The sequence below is a fragment of the Phyllostomus discolor genome, chromosome 4 (genome assembly GCF_004126475.2).
Source record: "Phyllostomus discolor isolate MPI-MPIP mPhyDis1 chromosome 4, mPhyDis1.pri.v3, whole genome shotgun sequence".
Classification (NCBI taxonomy): domain Eukaryota; kingdom Metazoa; phylum Chordata; class Mammalia; order Chiroptera; family Phyllostomidae; genus Phyllostomus; species Phyllostomus discolor.
This window is the reverse complement of record NC_040906.2, coordinates 119,584,203-119,602,703: the sequence shown is the minus strand read 5'-3', so window position 1 is coordinate 119,602,703 and position 18,501 is coordinate 119,584,203. Positions and strand designations below refer to the sequence as shown.

General features: G+C 40.3%; 1 protein-coding gene across 1 annotated transcript in view; it reads left to right on the top strand.

Moving 5' to 3' along the window:
- Positions 1 to 4,396, top strand: part of TNFRSF21 (TNF receptor superfamily member 21) — a 63,034-nt gene extending 58,638 nt beyond the window's left edge. Inside the window, exons 5-6 of the mRNA XM_028508970.1 lie at positions 1,589 to 1,817; positions 2,992 to 4,396. Coding sequence (XP_028364771.1) covers positions 1,589 to 1,817; positions 2,992 to 3,221 — 459 coding nt within the window. The 3' untranslated portion in view covers positions 3,222 to 4,396. The remainder of the gene's footprint in view (positions 1 to 1,588; positions 1,818 to 2,991) is intronic.
- The last annotated feature ends 14,105 nt before the right edge of the window (positions 4,397 to 18,501 follow it).

Sequence of the window (18,501 nt, the reverse complement as noted above, 5' to 3'; positions counted from 1 at the left end):
CTCACTAGAGATACCATGGGTAACACAATGCTTGAGGTACATGCAGTGTTGCAAACCAATTTTGGTGGATATTGTAAATATTAACGTAAAGCGAAGAAGGAAGTTTCTGGGATCAGTTTTTGCTTATAGCAAAAAAATACAAATAACTTGAGAGAAATTCAGAATGCACTCAACTATTGTGTACCCTTAGTAGCCGAACAGATTTTCTAGAAAGGTAATTGTCATGGTCTCTGGCTTTAACGGTAGTTGTTGGCTCCAGTCTGGTGACGCTAAAACCATTCCTAGGGACATTTTCATATTCACTCAACTCCTTCTTAAATACAAGAGAGCAGCACTTCAGCATTCTGTCTTTCCAAGTTACGTTGGAAATCCTGTGCTTAATTTCCACTGATAGGATCCTGTGGCAAAAGTGGGGGGAAACGTAAAAACTTCAAGTTTTGAACTGAGTTAGGAAATAGGTGGGTGGATTTCTTAGCTCGTTGGCATGTGATTTGTGGGCGGAATTTCTTTTTTAAACAAGAACAGTGCACTATATTGACTGACCATGTCGTCCAATGTAGTGTCCCTGAGAACCAGAGTGTAGACAAGCGCTCTTTGTCTGAGTGAATAAAAAATGTGTATTGGTGTGAATGGGCGATATGCATTTTCAGGGAGGAAGGGCACATGCCAGGACCTATTTAATTAAAAATTTAAAAGCATATATGTAAAACTTGTCTGAAGATCAGAAGGGGCCGCAGGCAGTGTGCATTGTCTAAGTCTTACACTAGCACTGAAAGCAGAGGCAGGGTGTGGGTGGCTATACAGAGGAAAAATGTAGTTAGAACATTCAACATGCAGTAATCAGTGGTCTTCAGAATCTGCCATCAGTTGGAGGAATTTCTTGGGCCTTAAAGGCTGTAAAAAAGGTAGTTAGTTGTGTTTGCCTTGTGCATTTTACAACTATTAATGTAGTGCTTTGAAATGAGAGCCACTGTCTTCTTGTTGGGAACTTGAAATTTTGTTTGACTTGTGCGAATGAAGTCCTGAGGGATTCTAGTTAGTGGTGACGAACAGCTCTGGGAAGAGTGCACATCATTCACTCCCTGTGTGACTTGGCTCCCAGGTTTTATTGGCCAAACAAGCCAATAAAAAGATAAAGTCAATGGACTAGAAAATGCCACAAGTGCCCACCAGTGTTCTAAAGTATAGTGTCAAATGGCAGGGCTGGGTAGGGATATCAGGCCGACCTGCAATGAACGCTGGCTTTCTCCCTGGGCCTGTGTGCCCCTCTGTGCCTTAGTCATTTCACCTGTGAAAAGGGGTGATAACAACTATTATTTCCCCTATCTCCACCATACACCTGGTACAGCCATGATTACACCTCAGCTGGCCAAAGTAGCAGCATGCTAACTCACTCCCAGAGTAGTGTGTTTGTGTGTATGTTTGTGTATCACAGGAATGTGGTAAGTTAAGGAGGACTGTCAAAATGTGAGAATTTATCTTAAAATATTAGGTGGAACAAATGAAAGTGCTGAGAAAAGATTATATCCTTTTTTTCTGTAATTCTTAGGTATATAATTAAAAAAATTTTTTTTGTTTCCTCCCGCAGCTGGAGACTGACAAACTCGCTCTTCCGATGAGCCCCAGCCCACTCAGCCCCAGCCCCATCCCCAGCCCCAACACGAAACTTGAGAATTCCACTCTCCTGACCGTGGAGCCCTCCCCGCTGGAGAAGAGCAAAGGCTTCTTCGTGGACGAGTCCGAGCCCCTCCTTCGCTGTGACTCCACATCCAGTGGCTCCTCTGCGCTGAGCAGGACGGGCTCCTTTATTACCAAAGGTACAGACATTCTTTAAGCCTTCCTCAAAAGAGCCCTCAGGACTTTTATCTTGCCACTTCCACAGTTTAGAATCATTTGAATGACCTGTCCTGGAAAACCTGTTCTAGGTGACAAGATAAAGATGGCCTCAGAGAAATCCCATCTTCAGCCATTGGGGATCCATCTAGAAAATCTTTCAGCTCTGACTGCCTGGCTGAGAGCCCTTTGTCTGCCACCCTTTATCCTCGTGATGCTATCAGACATGTTTCAGGAAAGGTCTGATAAAATGCAGTCCGGCAGGTTTTTGAAAATTATTTACAAGGCTTGTAGAATCCAAGGATTTAAATCACTAACCTATCTTGAGTGTCTGAAGTATAGGTTTTAGTGACTTGAATTAAAATTCACTGTTAAGCCTGGTTGTAAACCAACAGTGTTTTAAGCAATATGAATTAATACTTTTGGTAAATAATTTGCCACTTTCAGTTTTTAATAGCAGGGAATTAACATGCATACTATATTGATGACAGATTTTTGTTAGAAATTTTCTAGTTTGTTTAATTCCACTTATATTTTAATGAAAGGTTATATTTTATATATTTATAAAATGTTCTATTTTACATACATTTAAATATTTTACATGTTTATTTATATAAAATATTTTTCTTATTTATGTGTTTTTGCTCTTAGCGGGTCAGTTTTAAAATATGGCAACATAATTAGAAAGTCATAGCAGATTACATTGACTTGGGATTTTTGAGAGCAAAGGGTGGGCTGAGGTCTTTGTTTATTAATAAATGAACTACAGATGGGGGAAAAGAGTAAAGCTTTTCGGGAGGGGATAATTTTTTCAGTTTTCTTTTTTAAGTATTACAGATTCTCCTTCTTAGTTTTAGAATAATTTAGGAGAAGTCGTTTAGGGTTAGGCAAATGTCATGTTAAAAGGCAGGCACATCAACAACCCATTCAAGCAGATCTTTTTCTGATCTTTATGAGGCAAATCTTGTTTTGATATCTTATGTGCAATGCAAGTAAAAATTCCTGTGTTGATTAAAATGTGACAGAGGTTCACTCACTCACCTTGGGTTGGTGAGGTGGGGACAGCCTGGGAGAGAGTAGCCGTCACTTGGCTCTCCTGCATGTCCCCCCAATACAGTCCTTTTATAGCTGTCCCCTCCCCTCCTCTCCCCTGTGCAGAAAAGAAGGACACGGTGTTGCGGCAGGTACGCCTGGACCCCTGTGACTTGCAGCCTATTTTTGATGACATGCTCCACATTCTGAATCCTGAGGAACTGCGGGTGATTGAAGAGATTCCTCAGGCTGAGGACAAGCTGGACCGGCTTTTTGAGATTATTGGAGTGAAGAGCCAGGAGGCCAGCCAGACCCTCCTCGACTCTGTCTATGGCCATCTTCCCGACCTGCTCTAGAACACAAGGGACACCGCGCTCTGAAACTGTTCCTTTTAGTGGCAGGGTGGTTTGTTTTTGTTTTTTTATTTTGTTTATTTTTGGGGGGGGGTTGTTTAATAGAGTATATGGCCAGTGTTTGGAGTTCTGTTTTTTTTCCTTTCTTTTTTTTTAGCCCTTCTGTGAAGTTAGTTTATGAACCTTTTCGAGATGTAACTGTTGCAAAATACCCGCTACTAAAGTTTTTTAGGTTCCATATTTTCTCTGTTTTGCCTTCTTATGTATTGTCCAAGTTGTTCTGAGCACTTTAAATTCACTTCACACACCACAGATGCAGTGTGACTGCTCCCGCGCACTGGATTGTGAGCCTCTTTCAAAGTGCAATGGCATCTTGTGAATTCTGTAAGCAGTCTTCATGTCTCAACGTCCACATCTACTTCTTTTATTCTTACTATTTTTTATTATTATTTGTCATGTACGAGTTTTCTTAAAGGTTAAGGACATGTAAGACCCCGTTGAGTTACTGTAATTCAGTTAGATTTTGTGTTACCTTTTTAATATGCCTTGTTGTATAGTTCATATTCATGGCTGAAACTTGACCACACTGTTGCTGATTGTATGGTTTTCACCTGGACACCGTGTAGAATGCTTGATTACTTATGCTCCTCTTACACTAATATACTCTGGGCTGGAGACATGAAATCCTCAAGCCACCAGGACTTGCTATGTAAGTGGCTTGACACCTGGGCCACCAAAGAACTTGAACTTTACATTTTAGGGGTTGAGCTTTTCTGGAACATATTGCTGCACTTTGGAAAGTCACAACTGAGTGCCAGAGGCACTTTTTCCATAGGGAATTGCCCCAGCTTTGCTTTAACGATATCTTGGTTTTTATCCACACATAGTTGATAGGTCCAGTCTGTCCTCAAGGCCTCGGTCTTGGTGGGTTTCCTACATCATTCAGCCACTTCAATTAAAAACGGCTGCAGCTGTAAGAACTCTTGTCTGATATTTGCAACTATGCTCCCATTTATAAACATACTCTCTAATGCTCAGTTGCCAGATCCTAATGCAAAAAGGTGATGTGGACTCCCTTTGTGTGGGCGGGGTTTGTGGATAATGGTGAGGGAATGACATCGGAAAAATGCCTTCAAGTGTACTAATTTATTAATAAATATTAGGTGTTTGTTACTTGAGTAGTTTGAGTATATTTAATTCTTGCCTTGTATAGGTGCTCAGGTTGTAACTCTTTGATCCATCTCTTGGGAAAATATGTATATTCTAAAAACCTCAGCAAATTAGCAGAGGTTTGAGTCGAGAAAAGTATCTGAAGATTAATGGAAAAGGATGACCAAACACTAAATGACCACAAATTTTCTAGGTCTCCTGTTTTTGAGGTTGTCTCTACTCTAGAAATGAGATTTTGGGGGTGGAGAGGTGCAAATGGTGAGGACTTGGAGTGCATTCCTTTTACTGATTTCCATCTAGGAAATTTCCCACTCATGGGAAGGTCTATACAAGATCGTAGGCTTCTATGTGAAACCTAGTTGCCCCTGAGTAACTTCTTTCTTAGCAGTAAGGCAAGGTGAAATCTGACAATACAACATACTACATTACATTATATTTATTATAATTTCTATTTCATCACATCGCTTAGCTTGGGAACCCTGGATCAACAGAACTCTGATAGCCAGACCTCAGCAATTTTGAGTTCTTCTTTCAATGAGAAACTGGAAGTAGTAGATACCCTGTCTGAGCACTTTGAACCCACCTCAGGGTCATTACAGGTTTTTTTTTTTATTTCATCCACTCCCACGTGGGTGGTTTCCAGAGAAACATCCTGGTGTTTGGTTTAACTGGTTCTCAGGCTAGGTTTCCCTTCCTTTTGTGGACAGAGGTCAGGAATTCTTCATACAATAAAAAAGCAAATTAGAATGGGTCATATATGGTAGTGGAGGAGACAGATTTTGTGTTTCAGAAGATTTCAGGACTGCCACATTTATTGTGGGGCAGAAAACATAATGGATGGATAAAAAATGTTATGGTTATTATGTGTAAATTATTCAAAGATTGGGGATGCCCTTAACCATTCACACAGCTTTATGCTTTACAAAGTGCTTTTACAGTATCCTGCTGAAGCTCTACAACCACCTCATGATAGGTACTATCATCGTACCTTTACAATACAAAAAGTAGGCTTGTAGAGGCTACGGAACTTGGTTAAGGTCCTACAGCAGAGGTGTAGGAGTCAGACTTGAGTCTGAATCCAAGACCGTTTACTCTGTTCAAGACTAATAACCAGAACTTCTTGATCCAAAACAGTGGACAAAGATCACGGTGATGAAATTTTTCTGGGTTGTAAGTAAAGCCGTGTACTTACGTTCATTACATAATTGTGGAAGTACAGGAATGGGGTAGTCTTGAAGACGCAGGGGAAGGGACATAGGGGTTGTGGTTGAACAGAAGCTTAATATTAAATTAACATGATACAGAGCTTTTCTAAAAAAAATGTAACCTCCTGCTGCTTGATTTAAAACATAATGTTTTGATCCAAGTTGATGATAGTCTCCTTTATATACTATGTTACTCACTGCAGAGGTTTCCTCTTGTTTGAGGGGTGTGCTGAACTGGAAGGTTTCCAATGTGGGGGGTGGGGGGGTGGGGGTAACCAGAAGAGCAAGAAACACAGTGAAAAGCAATAGTTGGGGAACCTAAGCCTGATGACAAAGACCAGATAGGCAAGGAAAAGACTACTGTCAGTTTTTTGGAGGGCTAAGGAAGAGAGAGTTTTTCTTTAGAGAGGAATACTGTAGGTTAAATGCAGAGGAGCTTTTAGACAATTAGACTGGGCTGCTTTTCAAAGGCAAGAAGGACTCCCACACGGGGGACAAGGCGGGCCTGCCTGGGCTTCTCCACCCTCCACGGAAACAAGAGTCACCTGTGAACGAGCAGTCCACTGTGAAGACAGTCCCAGGGAGGTTTTGTATTGCCCCTGTTTCAAACACTTTTATGAATTTTAAATTTTATTTTTCAATTATAATTTACATTCAATATTATTTTTAGTTTCAGGTGTACAGCATATTGGTTAGACAATCACATACTTTACAGAGTTATTCTCCCAATATTTCGAGTACCCACCATACATAGTTATTACAAAACCCAGGGGATTCAGGAAGGTTTGTGGTGAAGTCCAGAGCGAGCTTTCTACACTTTTCTGGAAACCCTTCTTGGGTCACACTTTGAGAAAAAGTGCTTTAAATTTTTGCCCCTGGGGGCCCCAGGAGCAGTAGAACCACACCTGGAAGCTTGTTAGAAATGCATAATTGAGGCCACTTTGCTGAGCTCTTTAAAACTTAATGAGCACATGAAACACCCGGGGATCTTGTTAAAATGCAGATTCTGTTTCCGTTGTTGGGGGTACCTGGGTGATGGGGATGTGGCTGGTCTCCAGATCACAATGAACAACCTGAGATTAGGCCTCAGTTTCACGCCAAGAGTAGTGCTAATATGGAGATTACACCAGCTCCACATGAGAGAAATAAACAATTTCCAATAATCCAAAGAGATTTCCAGAGTTGGGCAATCTTGGTCAAAATCTACAGCGGTGGTTCTCAATCCTGACTGCACACTGGAATGAGCAGGGGAGCTTTGGAAATCCAATGCTTAGTTCGTACCCCAGGCCAATTACATCCAAATCTCATGGGGTGGAACCCGGGCCTCTGCATTTTTAAAAATTCTCATCCAAGGATATATATTGATTTCAGAGAGAGAGAGATCGAGAGAGAGAGAGATCATCAATGTAAGAGAAACATTGATTGATTGCCTCCTGTACACTCCCTTACCGGGGACTAACTTGCAACTTTTTTGGTGTATGGACAATGCTTCGACCAACTGAGCCACCAGGCAAAGAGCAATTCTGTTTTTGTTTGTTTGTTTGTTTGCTTGTTTTTAAAGCTCCCCAGGAGGTTGCAAAGTGGAGTCAGTTGGAGAACCACTGATTTAAGAGAGCTCGCCAAGGGAGTGCTTCCCAAGCCTCATCCCAGATCTAATGGATAAATCTTACAGGGAGTTAACCTGGAAATCTGCCATTGTGATTTTCCTATAGCCTGTCCTGCTGAACTCTGCAGACTTGCTTAGGGTCATACTGTAAAACTTATGGAACTGTTACGAGTTGATGCACTATCAAGCATATATGGAGCAATATATTAAAGCTTAAATTGCATTGCTGAAACCGCAATTAATCAATTTGTGGTTTTGACCAGAATGTATAAGGTGTGATTAGTAAAGAACATTTGGAGGTGGTGTTACTCTGATGTATATTTATATGTATATGATCAAAGTCTTCTCAATTTTCAAAGAAGTGAAGTAACAGTGAGTCATAAAACTGCACTGACTATATCAAAGAATCTCAGAGTTTTGTAGCTCTTGGGCCACTGGAGCATTAGTCTAATCATATAGTCCTGTAGATGCAACAGGTACCTATCTTGAACCTTTGACTTGAGGAAAGTAAGCGTGATCTCTTATTTGGCAGAATTGAGGTCCTTACCTTTGGAAGGAACCTTGGACATCGTGTGGAGAGCCCGTCGTTTTTAGGTGGGAAGTCAGGCCATACCTGCTTGTGAGTGGCACAGCCTGGTTGCCATCAGTCCCCACCAGAGCTCCTTCATAATTTCAGGGTATCCGTTTTTGGCTCTGTTCTTGAAAGTAAATAGAAAATAAAATTAATCATCTGAGCAGGAATTAATTACAAGTCTAAAAAGGTTTTTACATAGTCTATTTGATTTCCAAGTAGCTGCATATGAGAAACCCATCTGGATGCTTGAGTCTTGTTATTTCCAAAATACAGATATTCATAAAATATTTAGGATATAAGAAACTTATCAATGGATAGTTCTATGAAGGGGAACAGGATGGCCAGGAGACAAGAAGAAGAGAGGAAGGACACGGTGTCATGATTTGTTCTTCAGAGCCTTTTAAGTTTTGAACCATGTGTATGTATTGTTGAATTTGAAAAATAAAGTAATTTTAGAATATTTCTACGGCATCCAGTGAATGTACATCCCTGAAAACCAAGATAAGAATTACATGGACGAGGCATAAATGTTAGTAAAAGCTTTGTGAGAAGCATTTTAGTATAACCTGCAAAGAGAATCAGCCTCTTACCTGGCTCTCCAAACGAAGTGGCACCACCATGCCCAACCTCTTTGCGATTTCAGATCCTTTCCCTGGACTTGGCTCTGAAATGAGCATTAAAGTAATGCAAATTTCAAGAGAGTTTAAACTTCGAAGTTTAGAGAGGAGCATACCAGCTATTTTCTGGCCAATCCTTTTATATTTCTCAACAGAGAAATTGTTTATACTTAATGTCTTCATGAGGAAAAACTTCAAAGATTTGTTAAGAGCACAGGTGGCAAACACAAGGCCCATGGGCCGAATCCGGCCCTCCACCATGTTTTATCCGGTCTGGCACCTTGTTTCTACCTGGCGGCAACGCTGAGCTCCTTGCCCCTAGTTAAGGAGTAGTTACATTTATACAGTCCTAAAATTACATTTGGCCCTTTGAACACAACCACGAGGCTGATGTGGCCCCCAGTGAAAATAAGTTTGACACCCCTGGTTAAGAGTCTTTCAGTAGCCCTCCATCTCTCCAAAGGAGATGCTCCTGCACCTCATTGTCTTGTTTGGCTCACCTACTGCTTTATACACAGCAAAATGCTAAATAGAAAATCTCATGGGGAAGGAGGAAGAGGCTAACAATGGTTCATTCGCAGTAGTCATGACAATTGCTTCTCATTTTCTCAGGAAGCTTAGAGCAGCCAATTTCACAACAAGTTTTGTTCTATTTTGTTTAAATATAGTGTACCCAGCAACAGAAACATTGGTTTTATCACTCCACCCATCTATCCATGAAACATTTGGCCACCTACCATGGGCTAGGCACTGTGCTAGAAGCTGGAAGTACAAAGAAGAATTCCATCCAAGGTTGTAACTACCAATGGGAACAGGGCATTTGTCTGTACACTGCTGTTTCCTCAGTATCAGGAATAGAGCCTGGAACACGATAGGTGCTCAGTCCCTCTCGGTTGCATAAATGAACGCACGCAGATTCCTGGCCTCGGTTTCACAGCTCCTTAAGGGAAATGGACATATGGACATTATAATCAAATGTGTCTATGTGAAGTGATGGAAATACAAATAGGGTCTTAAGAGAGTCAAACCAAATGTGAATCAAGGAAAAATATTTCAAAGTTCTGTAGAGTAAACCCTTCTTTTTACAATTTCAAAGAAATTGTGTCAAAAGCAAAGAGCTGATAGTTGATATACCTTGTATTTCAAAGCTTTGGGAAGTGGGATAGGTTGAAAAAGGTAAAAAAAAAAAAAAAAACCCAGAAGGAAAATAGAGTTATAGTGAAGATTTACTATGTAAGCAAGGAACTCATATCATTTCATAAGCAAGGAGTACATTGGTGGCTCCACCATTTTGCAGGTGTATTGTTAATCATCTTGCCCAGACATTAGGCAAATCATGTGACTGCTTGTACATAACACATATTTCTAAAAGATTGAGGTCTGTCCAGAAAGTATTCAGCCATGTAATATGAAAAATAGAGACATTTTTTTTTTAAAGATACAAGAAACACTATACATAGGACAATGATGCCTCTGTCCCCTTCAAAGTAGGTACCTTGGGACCTCACACAGTTCTCCCAGTCACTATCAGCTGTTCCACTGGATTTTCCTAAGTCTCATCAACAGTCTGAAATCTCTTCCCTTTCAAAGGTGATTTTAGTGTGGGAAAAGCCAGAAGTTGGAAGCACCAAATCTGGGCTTAGGGGTCTCAGTCACCTGGGTGATTTGATGTTTCTCCCCAAAACTGCACAAACTGTGATGCATGAGGGGGCATGTTGTTGTGATGAAGCTACCAATCACCAGTTGCCCATAGCTGTGGCCTTCCAAATCATCCAAATAGTTTCTGCAGAGGAATGTTCAAGCTTAATGTAAAATTTGATGCAGATTAGTTGCTCTACTCACTCAATCATTTTGAATGTAATGGCCACACAGTACACATGCTCACTCAATGGTGTCTACTGCCCCCACTGACTAGTACAGTGAAGTTGTCATTGTTCATGCTTGTGCATTCCAGTCCACTCTCCTTGGCTGCCAGCTTACACTGATGTCTTGCAAACCATTCTTGTTATATTAATTAACAGTGGCTGGACTTTTTACGGACAAACCTTATATATCTATCCCTTCATGGAACTCCCCTTCCTCCTATAAAGTATTCAAAGCACCTGACATTAATCACTCTTTAATCTTAACCTGAATCTTATGCTGTAGGACCCATTATTATTTCCATTCTATTCGTGAAGAAACTAAGGCACTGGCAGATTATGACTTTCCCAAGGTCACACTGCTAGTAAATGGTGGAGCCACGAAATCCACTTGTAGCACTGAGTCGGCCAGGCATGGCTCTGAATGATAAATACAGTGGACTAGATTCCTGCCTTCCTAGAGCCTTTCATCTGGACTGCACCAAAGTTGAATTGTTTCTGTTTTGGCTTTCTCCTTATTAAACAAAAAAAGTCACTTTGCTTTGAAATAGTTTAAGACACAAGAAGTTTCAAAAGTAGTACAGAGAGTTTCTATCTATTTTTCACCAAGGTTCTCCCCAGGATAACTTCTTGGGTAGCCATAAAACGTTACCCAAATCAGGAAACTGACAGTGTTATTAATTAAACTACAGACTTTACTCAGTTCACACCAATTTTTATATGCACTTTTATTTTTTTGTGTATAGCACCATGAAATTTTATCACATGTGTAGATTCATGTAACCATCATCACAGAATACTGAACTGCTTCAGCACCGCAGAGAAACTCCCTCCTGCTAACCGTTGTTGCCTTCCTCTCCACCCTGGGAACTGTTCTCCGTCACTACAGTGATGGACAGTGTTATTTATTCACCATTTAGAGACTGTTATATGAACAGAATCATAAAATATGTGACTTGCTCAGATTGGCTTTTTTCACTTAGCATAATTACCGTGAGATCTAACCAAAGTGTTGTATATATCAACAGTTTGTTCTTTTTTACTGCTGAATGGTATTTCCACAATAGGGATGCACCACAGTTTGACCATTCACACACTGAAGGACATTTGGACCGTTTAAAGCTTCTGTGATGACCACTTGTGTACTGGTTTGTGTGTGCACGTGTGTTCATTTCTTTTGGGTAAATACTCAGGTGTATGATTTCTTGATAGTATGTGAATATATGTTTAACTTTAGGAATCTATCAAACTGCTTTCACAGTTGTGGTACCATTGTATGTCCCAGAGCATCCTCGCCAGCTCCTAACATAGCTGTATTTATTTTATAGCTGTATTTTTATTTAAAATACATTAATTATAATTTTATTAAAATTTTATATTTTTATTTTAGTCATTCTGTGTGTAGTAATATAAACTTGAATTTATAGAGTTTTGAACAAATGCATGTAAGAATTTAAAATTAAAAATCCTATCTCTGATACTTTTATTTAATTACTATAGTTTTATTCTTTTTCTTTTTTATTTTATTTTGCTGTGGTAAGAATACTTAACACCTACCCTCTAACAAATTTATAAATGTACAGCATATTTCTAGAACTAGTTCACCTTGCATAACTGAAATTTATGCCCCTTGGTTAGTAATTCTCCATTTTCTCTCCCTCTCTAGCCTCTAGCAACCATTATTGTACTTTTTGATTCTATAAATTTGACTATTTTAAATACCTCGTATAAATGGAATTATGCAATATTTACCTTTCAAGGACTGGCTTGCTTCATGTAGCATAATCCTGAAGATTCATCCATGTTGTCACACACTGCAGAATTTTCTTCTTTTTTTCTTAAGTGTGAACAATATTGCATTGTATGTAGATATCAGATTTTCCTTATCCATTTATCTGTCAATTGATGTTTAGGTTGTTTCCAAATCTTGGCTGTTGTGAATAACGCTGCAATGAACATGGGAATCTGGATTTCAATTCTTTTGAATATATACCCAGAAGTGGAATTGCTGGGACATATGGTAGTTCTATTTTTAGTATTTTGAGGACCCTCCATGTTTTCCAGGGTGGTTACACCCAAATACATTTCCACCAACAGTATACAAGGGTTCTCTTTTTTTCCACATTCTCAGCAACACTTGCTATGTTTTGTCTTTTGGGTATTAGCCATACAGACAGGTGTGTGGTAATAGCTCACTGTGGCTTTGATTTGCATTTTTCTGATGGTTAGTGATGTTTAACATCTTTTTATATACTTGTTGGCCATTTGTATATCTTCTGAAATGTCTATTCAACTCTTTAGCTTATTTTTAAATTGAGTTAGTTTTTTGTTTTGTTTTTACTACCGAGTTGTAGGAATTCCTTATATATTTTAAAAATTATCCCCTTATCAGATATATGATTTTCAAAGATTTCCTTCCACTCCATTCACTCTTGGTTCCTTTCTTTGCTGAGCAGAAGCTGTTTTGGTTGGTGCACAGCATGTACCTATTTTTGCTTTTGTTGTCTCTGCTTTTGGTGCCATATCCATGAGATCATTGCTGAAACCAATGTCAAGATTTCCTCCTATGTTTTCTTCCAGGAGTTTTATACTTTCAGGTCTTATGATTACATCTTTGATCCATTTTGAGTTAATTTTTATGTATGGTATAAGATAAGGGTCCAATTTTATTGTGATATTGAGAAAAGTCTTGATGCCCTGCTCTATTTTGGTTCTGTCAGTGAAAAATTTGTTCAAATGGCTTCAAGTCAGCATCAAAGAATAGATCTTTAGTCACTCAGTATTTCCCATGAGGAGTTCTGGGGAGCTTCTAGTGACATAGAATATTGCACAAAAAACTCCCCTAGGCCTTTTATTTTATTTTATTTTTAAAGATTGTATTTATTTATTTTTAGAGAGAGGGGAAGGGAAGGAGAGAGGGAGAGAAATGTTGATGTGGACTGCAACCCAGGCACGTGCCCTCACTGGGAATCGAACAGGCCACCTTCTTATTTGCAGGTCAGCACTCAATCCACTGAGCCAGCCACACCAACCAGGGCTAGGCCACCACATTTTTAAAAAGCTATATACTATGCCCCCCTTCCACCATCCCTTTAATATTACAATGCTTACCAGTAGCATATTAAAGGACTTGGAAAGTCCTGTAACAAAGTATTTCCTAAATTCACACAATCATGAAATAAACATGTATATATAGCACTTTTGTTTGTTCCTTTTTACAAATTCCTATCATCTCACAGAATAGTAATTTTCTACAGAAGTTAGTCTAGAGGACACTGAGGTAAATCATAATATTGTGGCATCCTAGAAAGGACCATGGGTTGGTTCAGAAGTCCTAGTTAAGGACTTCTGCTGGTTAAGGCTAAGAAGGTCTGAGTACAGCTACTGCTCGTTAAGACTAGGAAGGTCTGAGTACATTCGAGCCAACTACCAAAGTAAGGTAATATCCCAGTGGCTCAAGAGGCCCTGAGAATTCCAGGGAAGGAAAAAGTGTAAGACAGACCCTGTTACTGTGGTCAGGTCAAATTCTGGGTCACAGTCCGGCATCCGGTCATATAAGGAAGAAAATCGGTATCAGAGAAAAGCAATTAGAAAGTGATAAGGTGGTGCTGATAACTGAGGCTGGGGTTTGGCAGAGCCAGACATTCATTTGCCTTCATTTTCTACTTGGTCATAAGGGAGGCTTCAAGCCTGGCAGGGACTGGGACAGACTCGGGAACTGTGGGATTATGAGCCCAGGTTGGGCTGTCAAGACAGAGACTGAAAATCCACATGGGATCCCCACTAGGGAATATAAGGTGGTGGGGTCCTAGAGGGTCTGTATCTCAGGGATCTAGAAGCTGTAGGTTACAGGACAATTTTTAAGGCTTTACGGTTTAAAATCCAGTGGTGGCTCCAAGGTGGAGTAGAGTAGGAGATCAGCCAGTCTCCACAGAGCTGGATGTTAGTGCGAAGATAACTAGCAGCATGTGTTGGGCAAGCAGCCTCTGAAAGATTGGAAATAGACCCTACAAGTGATGGTCTGAGAGTGGAGGGATTCAAGACAGGGATTTTAGGCTGTACGTACCCAAGGAACAGCCTGTCTTCTCTAAGATCAGACCTACCTCTGAAGATGGAGGCACAACTGAGCTTGCAGATGAAGGTGAGAGTGGGTGGGAGCAGCCAAGCAAGACAGTACAATCAGGGCATAGAAAACCATGGACTACAAATGCGAAAAACAGGTGAGTGAGCCCCTGACTCAAATGGAGAACATATGGGTAGAAACAAAGTCATGTCTGGCTGCAGAAGAACTGGCATTGTCCTGGAATGAGATTCTTGCTGGAATCTAAAGCCAAATCTTGTAAGCATAAAACTTGATCCCAGCGTTGTCAAACTGTTCCCCGTATCATCATCACTGAGTCATCTTGCTGAAGTTTGGTTTCTTTTATTTGAGGAAAAAAGTTACAAATTTAGTAGCTCCCAGATATCTGTGGCCCAAGGACCAGAGTATTATTATGTAAATATAATATGACCATTAGAGGTCATTTAATCACACTCCACACTCCAGAGCTCACTATTGCACACTTCACTGCAATTCAGATTTGTGACTTCTGGAACTTACAACATCAATCCCTCCAGCCCTGGAACTCTGAAACCAGTCAAGTGCAAAGTGCAGCATTTTCAACTGCCAAGCAAATTGGGGTAGTGGTGATAGCCAGAACAGATATTCAATAATTCCATGGCAATGATTGTCTGCGGCACTCCAATTCAGCAGCCAATTGGCAACACTGGGTTTCATTTTGAGTTCTACAAATCTAGCTCGCAGCCTCAGCTCCATGATTAAACAGCTCTTGTGTCATGAAGTGAACATTTCCAAATGCATTTCCACAGATGCATTGCAGCCTCAGTCAACCTAATAAAAACAATAACCAGAATGAAATTATTTCTCCGCATTACCATCCTTCCATCCCCATTAGCATTTGTTTTATTGCCCCATGAGAAACAAATATATAAAAATAAGGTCTGGTCTAGTATCTGTTTTGAAAACATTCTCTGGAAAAACGAATGTTTGCAAACTAAATAGACATGCATGCCTTTGACAATATTGCTGATCTGACATGTAGTTTCTATATCATGGAACAATGTTTGGTGGAGGCACCAGTTCTTAGTAAACTATTGAAGAGATAGGCTTGTTTTTGGAGGATATGTTCTCATAGGAGATGCTGTCGAAGTTGAAAGTGTCGCAGTGAACCCAGGTGCTCAGAGAGAGCATCATATATCTCTCTCATATCAGGACTCCTTTTCCCACCAGCTCTACTCCAACCAGATGCCCTCAGTTCAATAGTACTGACCTCCAAGACTTGCACTATGCTTAATTCTACGTATTTCAATGTTTGTTATTCTCCACCCTTTATTCATCACATTTGTTGATCCAGCCACATAGTGCATTTTGCAGTTCCATAAATAGGCCCCAAATTTCCTTCCTTGCCAGGGCTGCTTCCTCCACCTAGAATGCCATGTTGCATCTTTAACCACTTCCGTCTTCCTTTGTTGGCAAATTCATTCTTACTCTTCTCAGCCTGCACTCACCACCTTTCTGCCAACTCTCAGCCTCCAGTGTCTGCTAGGTGTTCTCATCTCATTTTTATTTTGTCTGCTTATATGCCAGGAGCTGGGCCCAGTAAATGTTGATAGGATTAATAAAAGGAAGTTAGGAAGTTATTAGGAGATTGGCTAGGGAGGAAGTCAGGGCATTAAAAAGAAAAGGAGGTAGGAAGGTAAGCCAGATGCCACATGGAGCACTACAACACACAGCGTTGAATTCGGAAAAAATGGCTGTTGCTAGCCAGGTGTTTCTAATTCAATAGGAATTGATGAGCGAGACCATTAAAGCTAAAATTACAGGGCACTGTATTCAACAGCAATGATAGCGAATGAACTGTGTAAATGTAAAGTGGGGAAGCAATTAAAATGGGGTCAAACTGGTCCCTTTCTGCTCATCCTGAGAACTGGGCTTCTTCCTTTCCTTTCTGCCATGCCCCATCCCTTGTTTTAGGGAAAGTAAAATTTATGTAAAATGCCCTTCTCCCTTTTCTGTCTTTTTGAATTATCCACATCATAAAATGATACAGTGTTTTGGATTTGTTTTATACTAGTTTGGGTTTGGGCAGGAGGTGAGTGGGATATAGATGAAATAAGCTTGGCTGTGAGTTGATTATTGTTGATTCTGGGTGATGAATTCTAGGTACACTGGGGTTTAGTGATCTACTTTTGTGTAAATTATTTCTAATAAAAATGCAAAATAAACACTCTTGGAATCACGAGTTCTGCTCCAGTTAAATAATTCACCAGGATAAATTAAATACTAACTGAAGGCTTGCAGATGCCCTCATCAAAATTTAATGCACACATGAAATGTGTCAGGTACTTGACAAAGTATAAGATATTTACTGTGATAAATGCAACTATCTCTGTATTTTCTGTTTCTTCCTCAAACTGAACCAGTTGTCCTGGACCCTGACCCTGATTTATCTGGAGAGAGATGGTGAGTATAACCAATGGCCCCATGTCTGGCTGGCAAGAGGCATCTAACTGAATTTAATGCTGTATGTTGTAGTGCTAGTGCTCCATGTAGCATCTGGCTTAACCTTCCTACCTCCCTTCTTAATGCCCTGTCTTCCTCCCTAACCACTCTCTTACTTTACTAGTTTTTTTTTAAAACTTATCGTTGTTGTTCAAGTACAGTTTTCTGTCTTTTACTCCTATTCCAGCCCACCCCCCCAACCCTTCCCACCTCCCTCCCATTTCCATGCCCCCTCCCACAGTTTTTGTCCTTATGTCCTTTATACCTGTTCCTGTATACCCTTCCCCCTTTCCCCTGAGATTTCCTCCCCTCTCCCCTCTGGTCACTAGTTTTCTTTATTAATCCTGTCATTATTCACTGGGCTTAGCTTCTTCTCTCACTGGATGCCAATGAGGGTCATCTACATGTTAAGTATCCACTAGATATGGGGACACTTACACTGTCCCCATACACTGTCAAGCTGTATCCCTTATATGGTTACACTCATCTACTATCTTTAGATAAGTAAATTAGGGCACAGAGAGGTTAAATGACTTGCCCAATTCATGCAGCAAGTTAGGGATAGACTGAAGATAGAACCTTCAGGTATCAGCCCTGACTGGTGTGGCTCAGTGGGTTGGGTGTCATTCCTGCAAACAGAAAGGTCTTGGTTTGACTCCTGGTCAAGGCACATGCCTGGATTGCAGGCCAGGTTTCCGGTTGGGGGCACACAGGAGGTAAATGATCAATATTTGTCTCAAATATTGATGTTTCTCTCTCACATCAATGTTTCCTCCCTTCCTCTTTCTCTGAAAGTAAATAAATAAAATCTTAAAAAAAAAAAATAAAAGAACCTTAGGGTGTCAGACCCCAAAGCCAATCCAGTGAATTACTAAGAACACCCAAGTCAGCCCTATACTGCCTCGGTTTCTGCATCTACCCATTTGTTCTCATATCTTTCCACTCTCAAATACAGGCTTTAGGGACAACTTTCTTACTCTCCTCCCATTTAGAGGTTAATATTTTTCTTTCTTTATTGTATGCCTGATGCTGAATTGCCTTAGGCTAAATATGATTATTCTTTGTCCCCAGATACACTTTTTCCCCCCCGCATAAAGCTATATTATTTTTGATTTTGGAGTCTTTGAAATTGCCAATTAGGAGATGTGGTGACAAAATGGCAAAAGGAAAAGAGGAGAAGGAAGTGGACGAGTCTGTTGCTCTCTTAAGAAATTACCGATACCTCTTCCTCTTTCTGGAGACAGCTCATCAAAGAAGTAGAGAAGGCTAATGACAGTAGTAACTAACATTTGGTGAGCACCCAATGCTGAGTACTTTATATTAGTTTTTTTTTAACTTTTAGAACAACCAAGTGGGGTAGGCACTGTTATCTCCATTTTGCAGATGAAGAACTATAGTAATGGAAGTTAAGGACTTGCTTCAAGCCATGCAGCTAGTGGGCATCAGAGGAGAGATTTGTACCAGGGCTGCTGTGGACAACTGTGCAGGCTGGGAACGCCTCTTTCTAAGGGGCACAAATGTGCCATATGGACTAGTGGTGGCCCAATGTGAACCCAGGCCCAGCTGACTCCAGAGTCAGAGCATTGAACTGGATCTTGCTGTCTAGGTGTAGGCTGGGGCTTGCTTTCTCTTTTCTATTTTCATTTGTCTTCTTTTCTTTTTTTTTTTTTTTATATTTTACTTATTG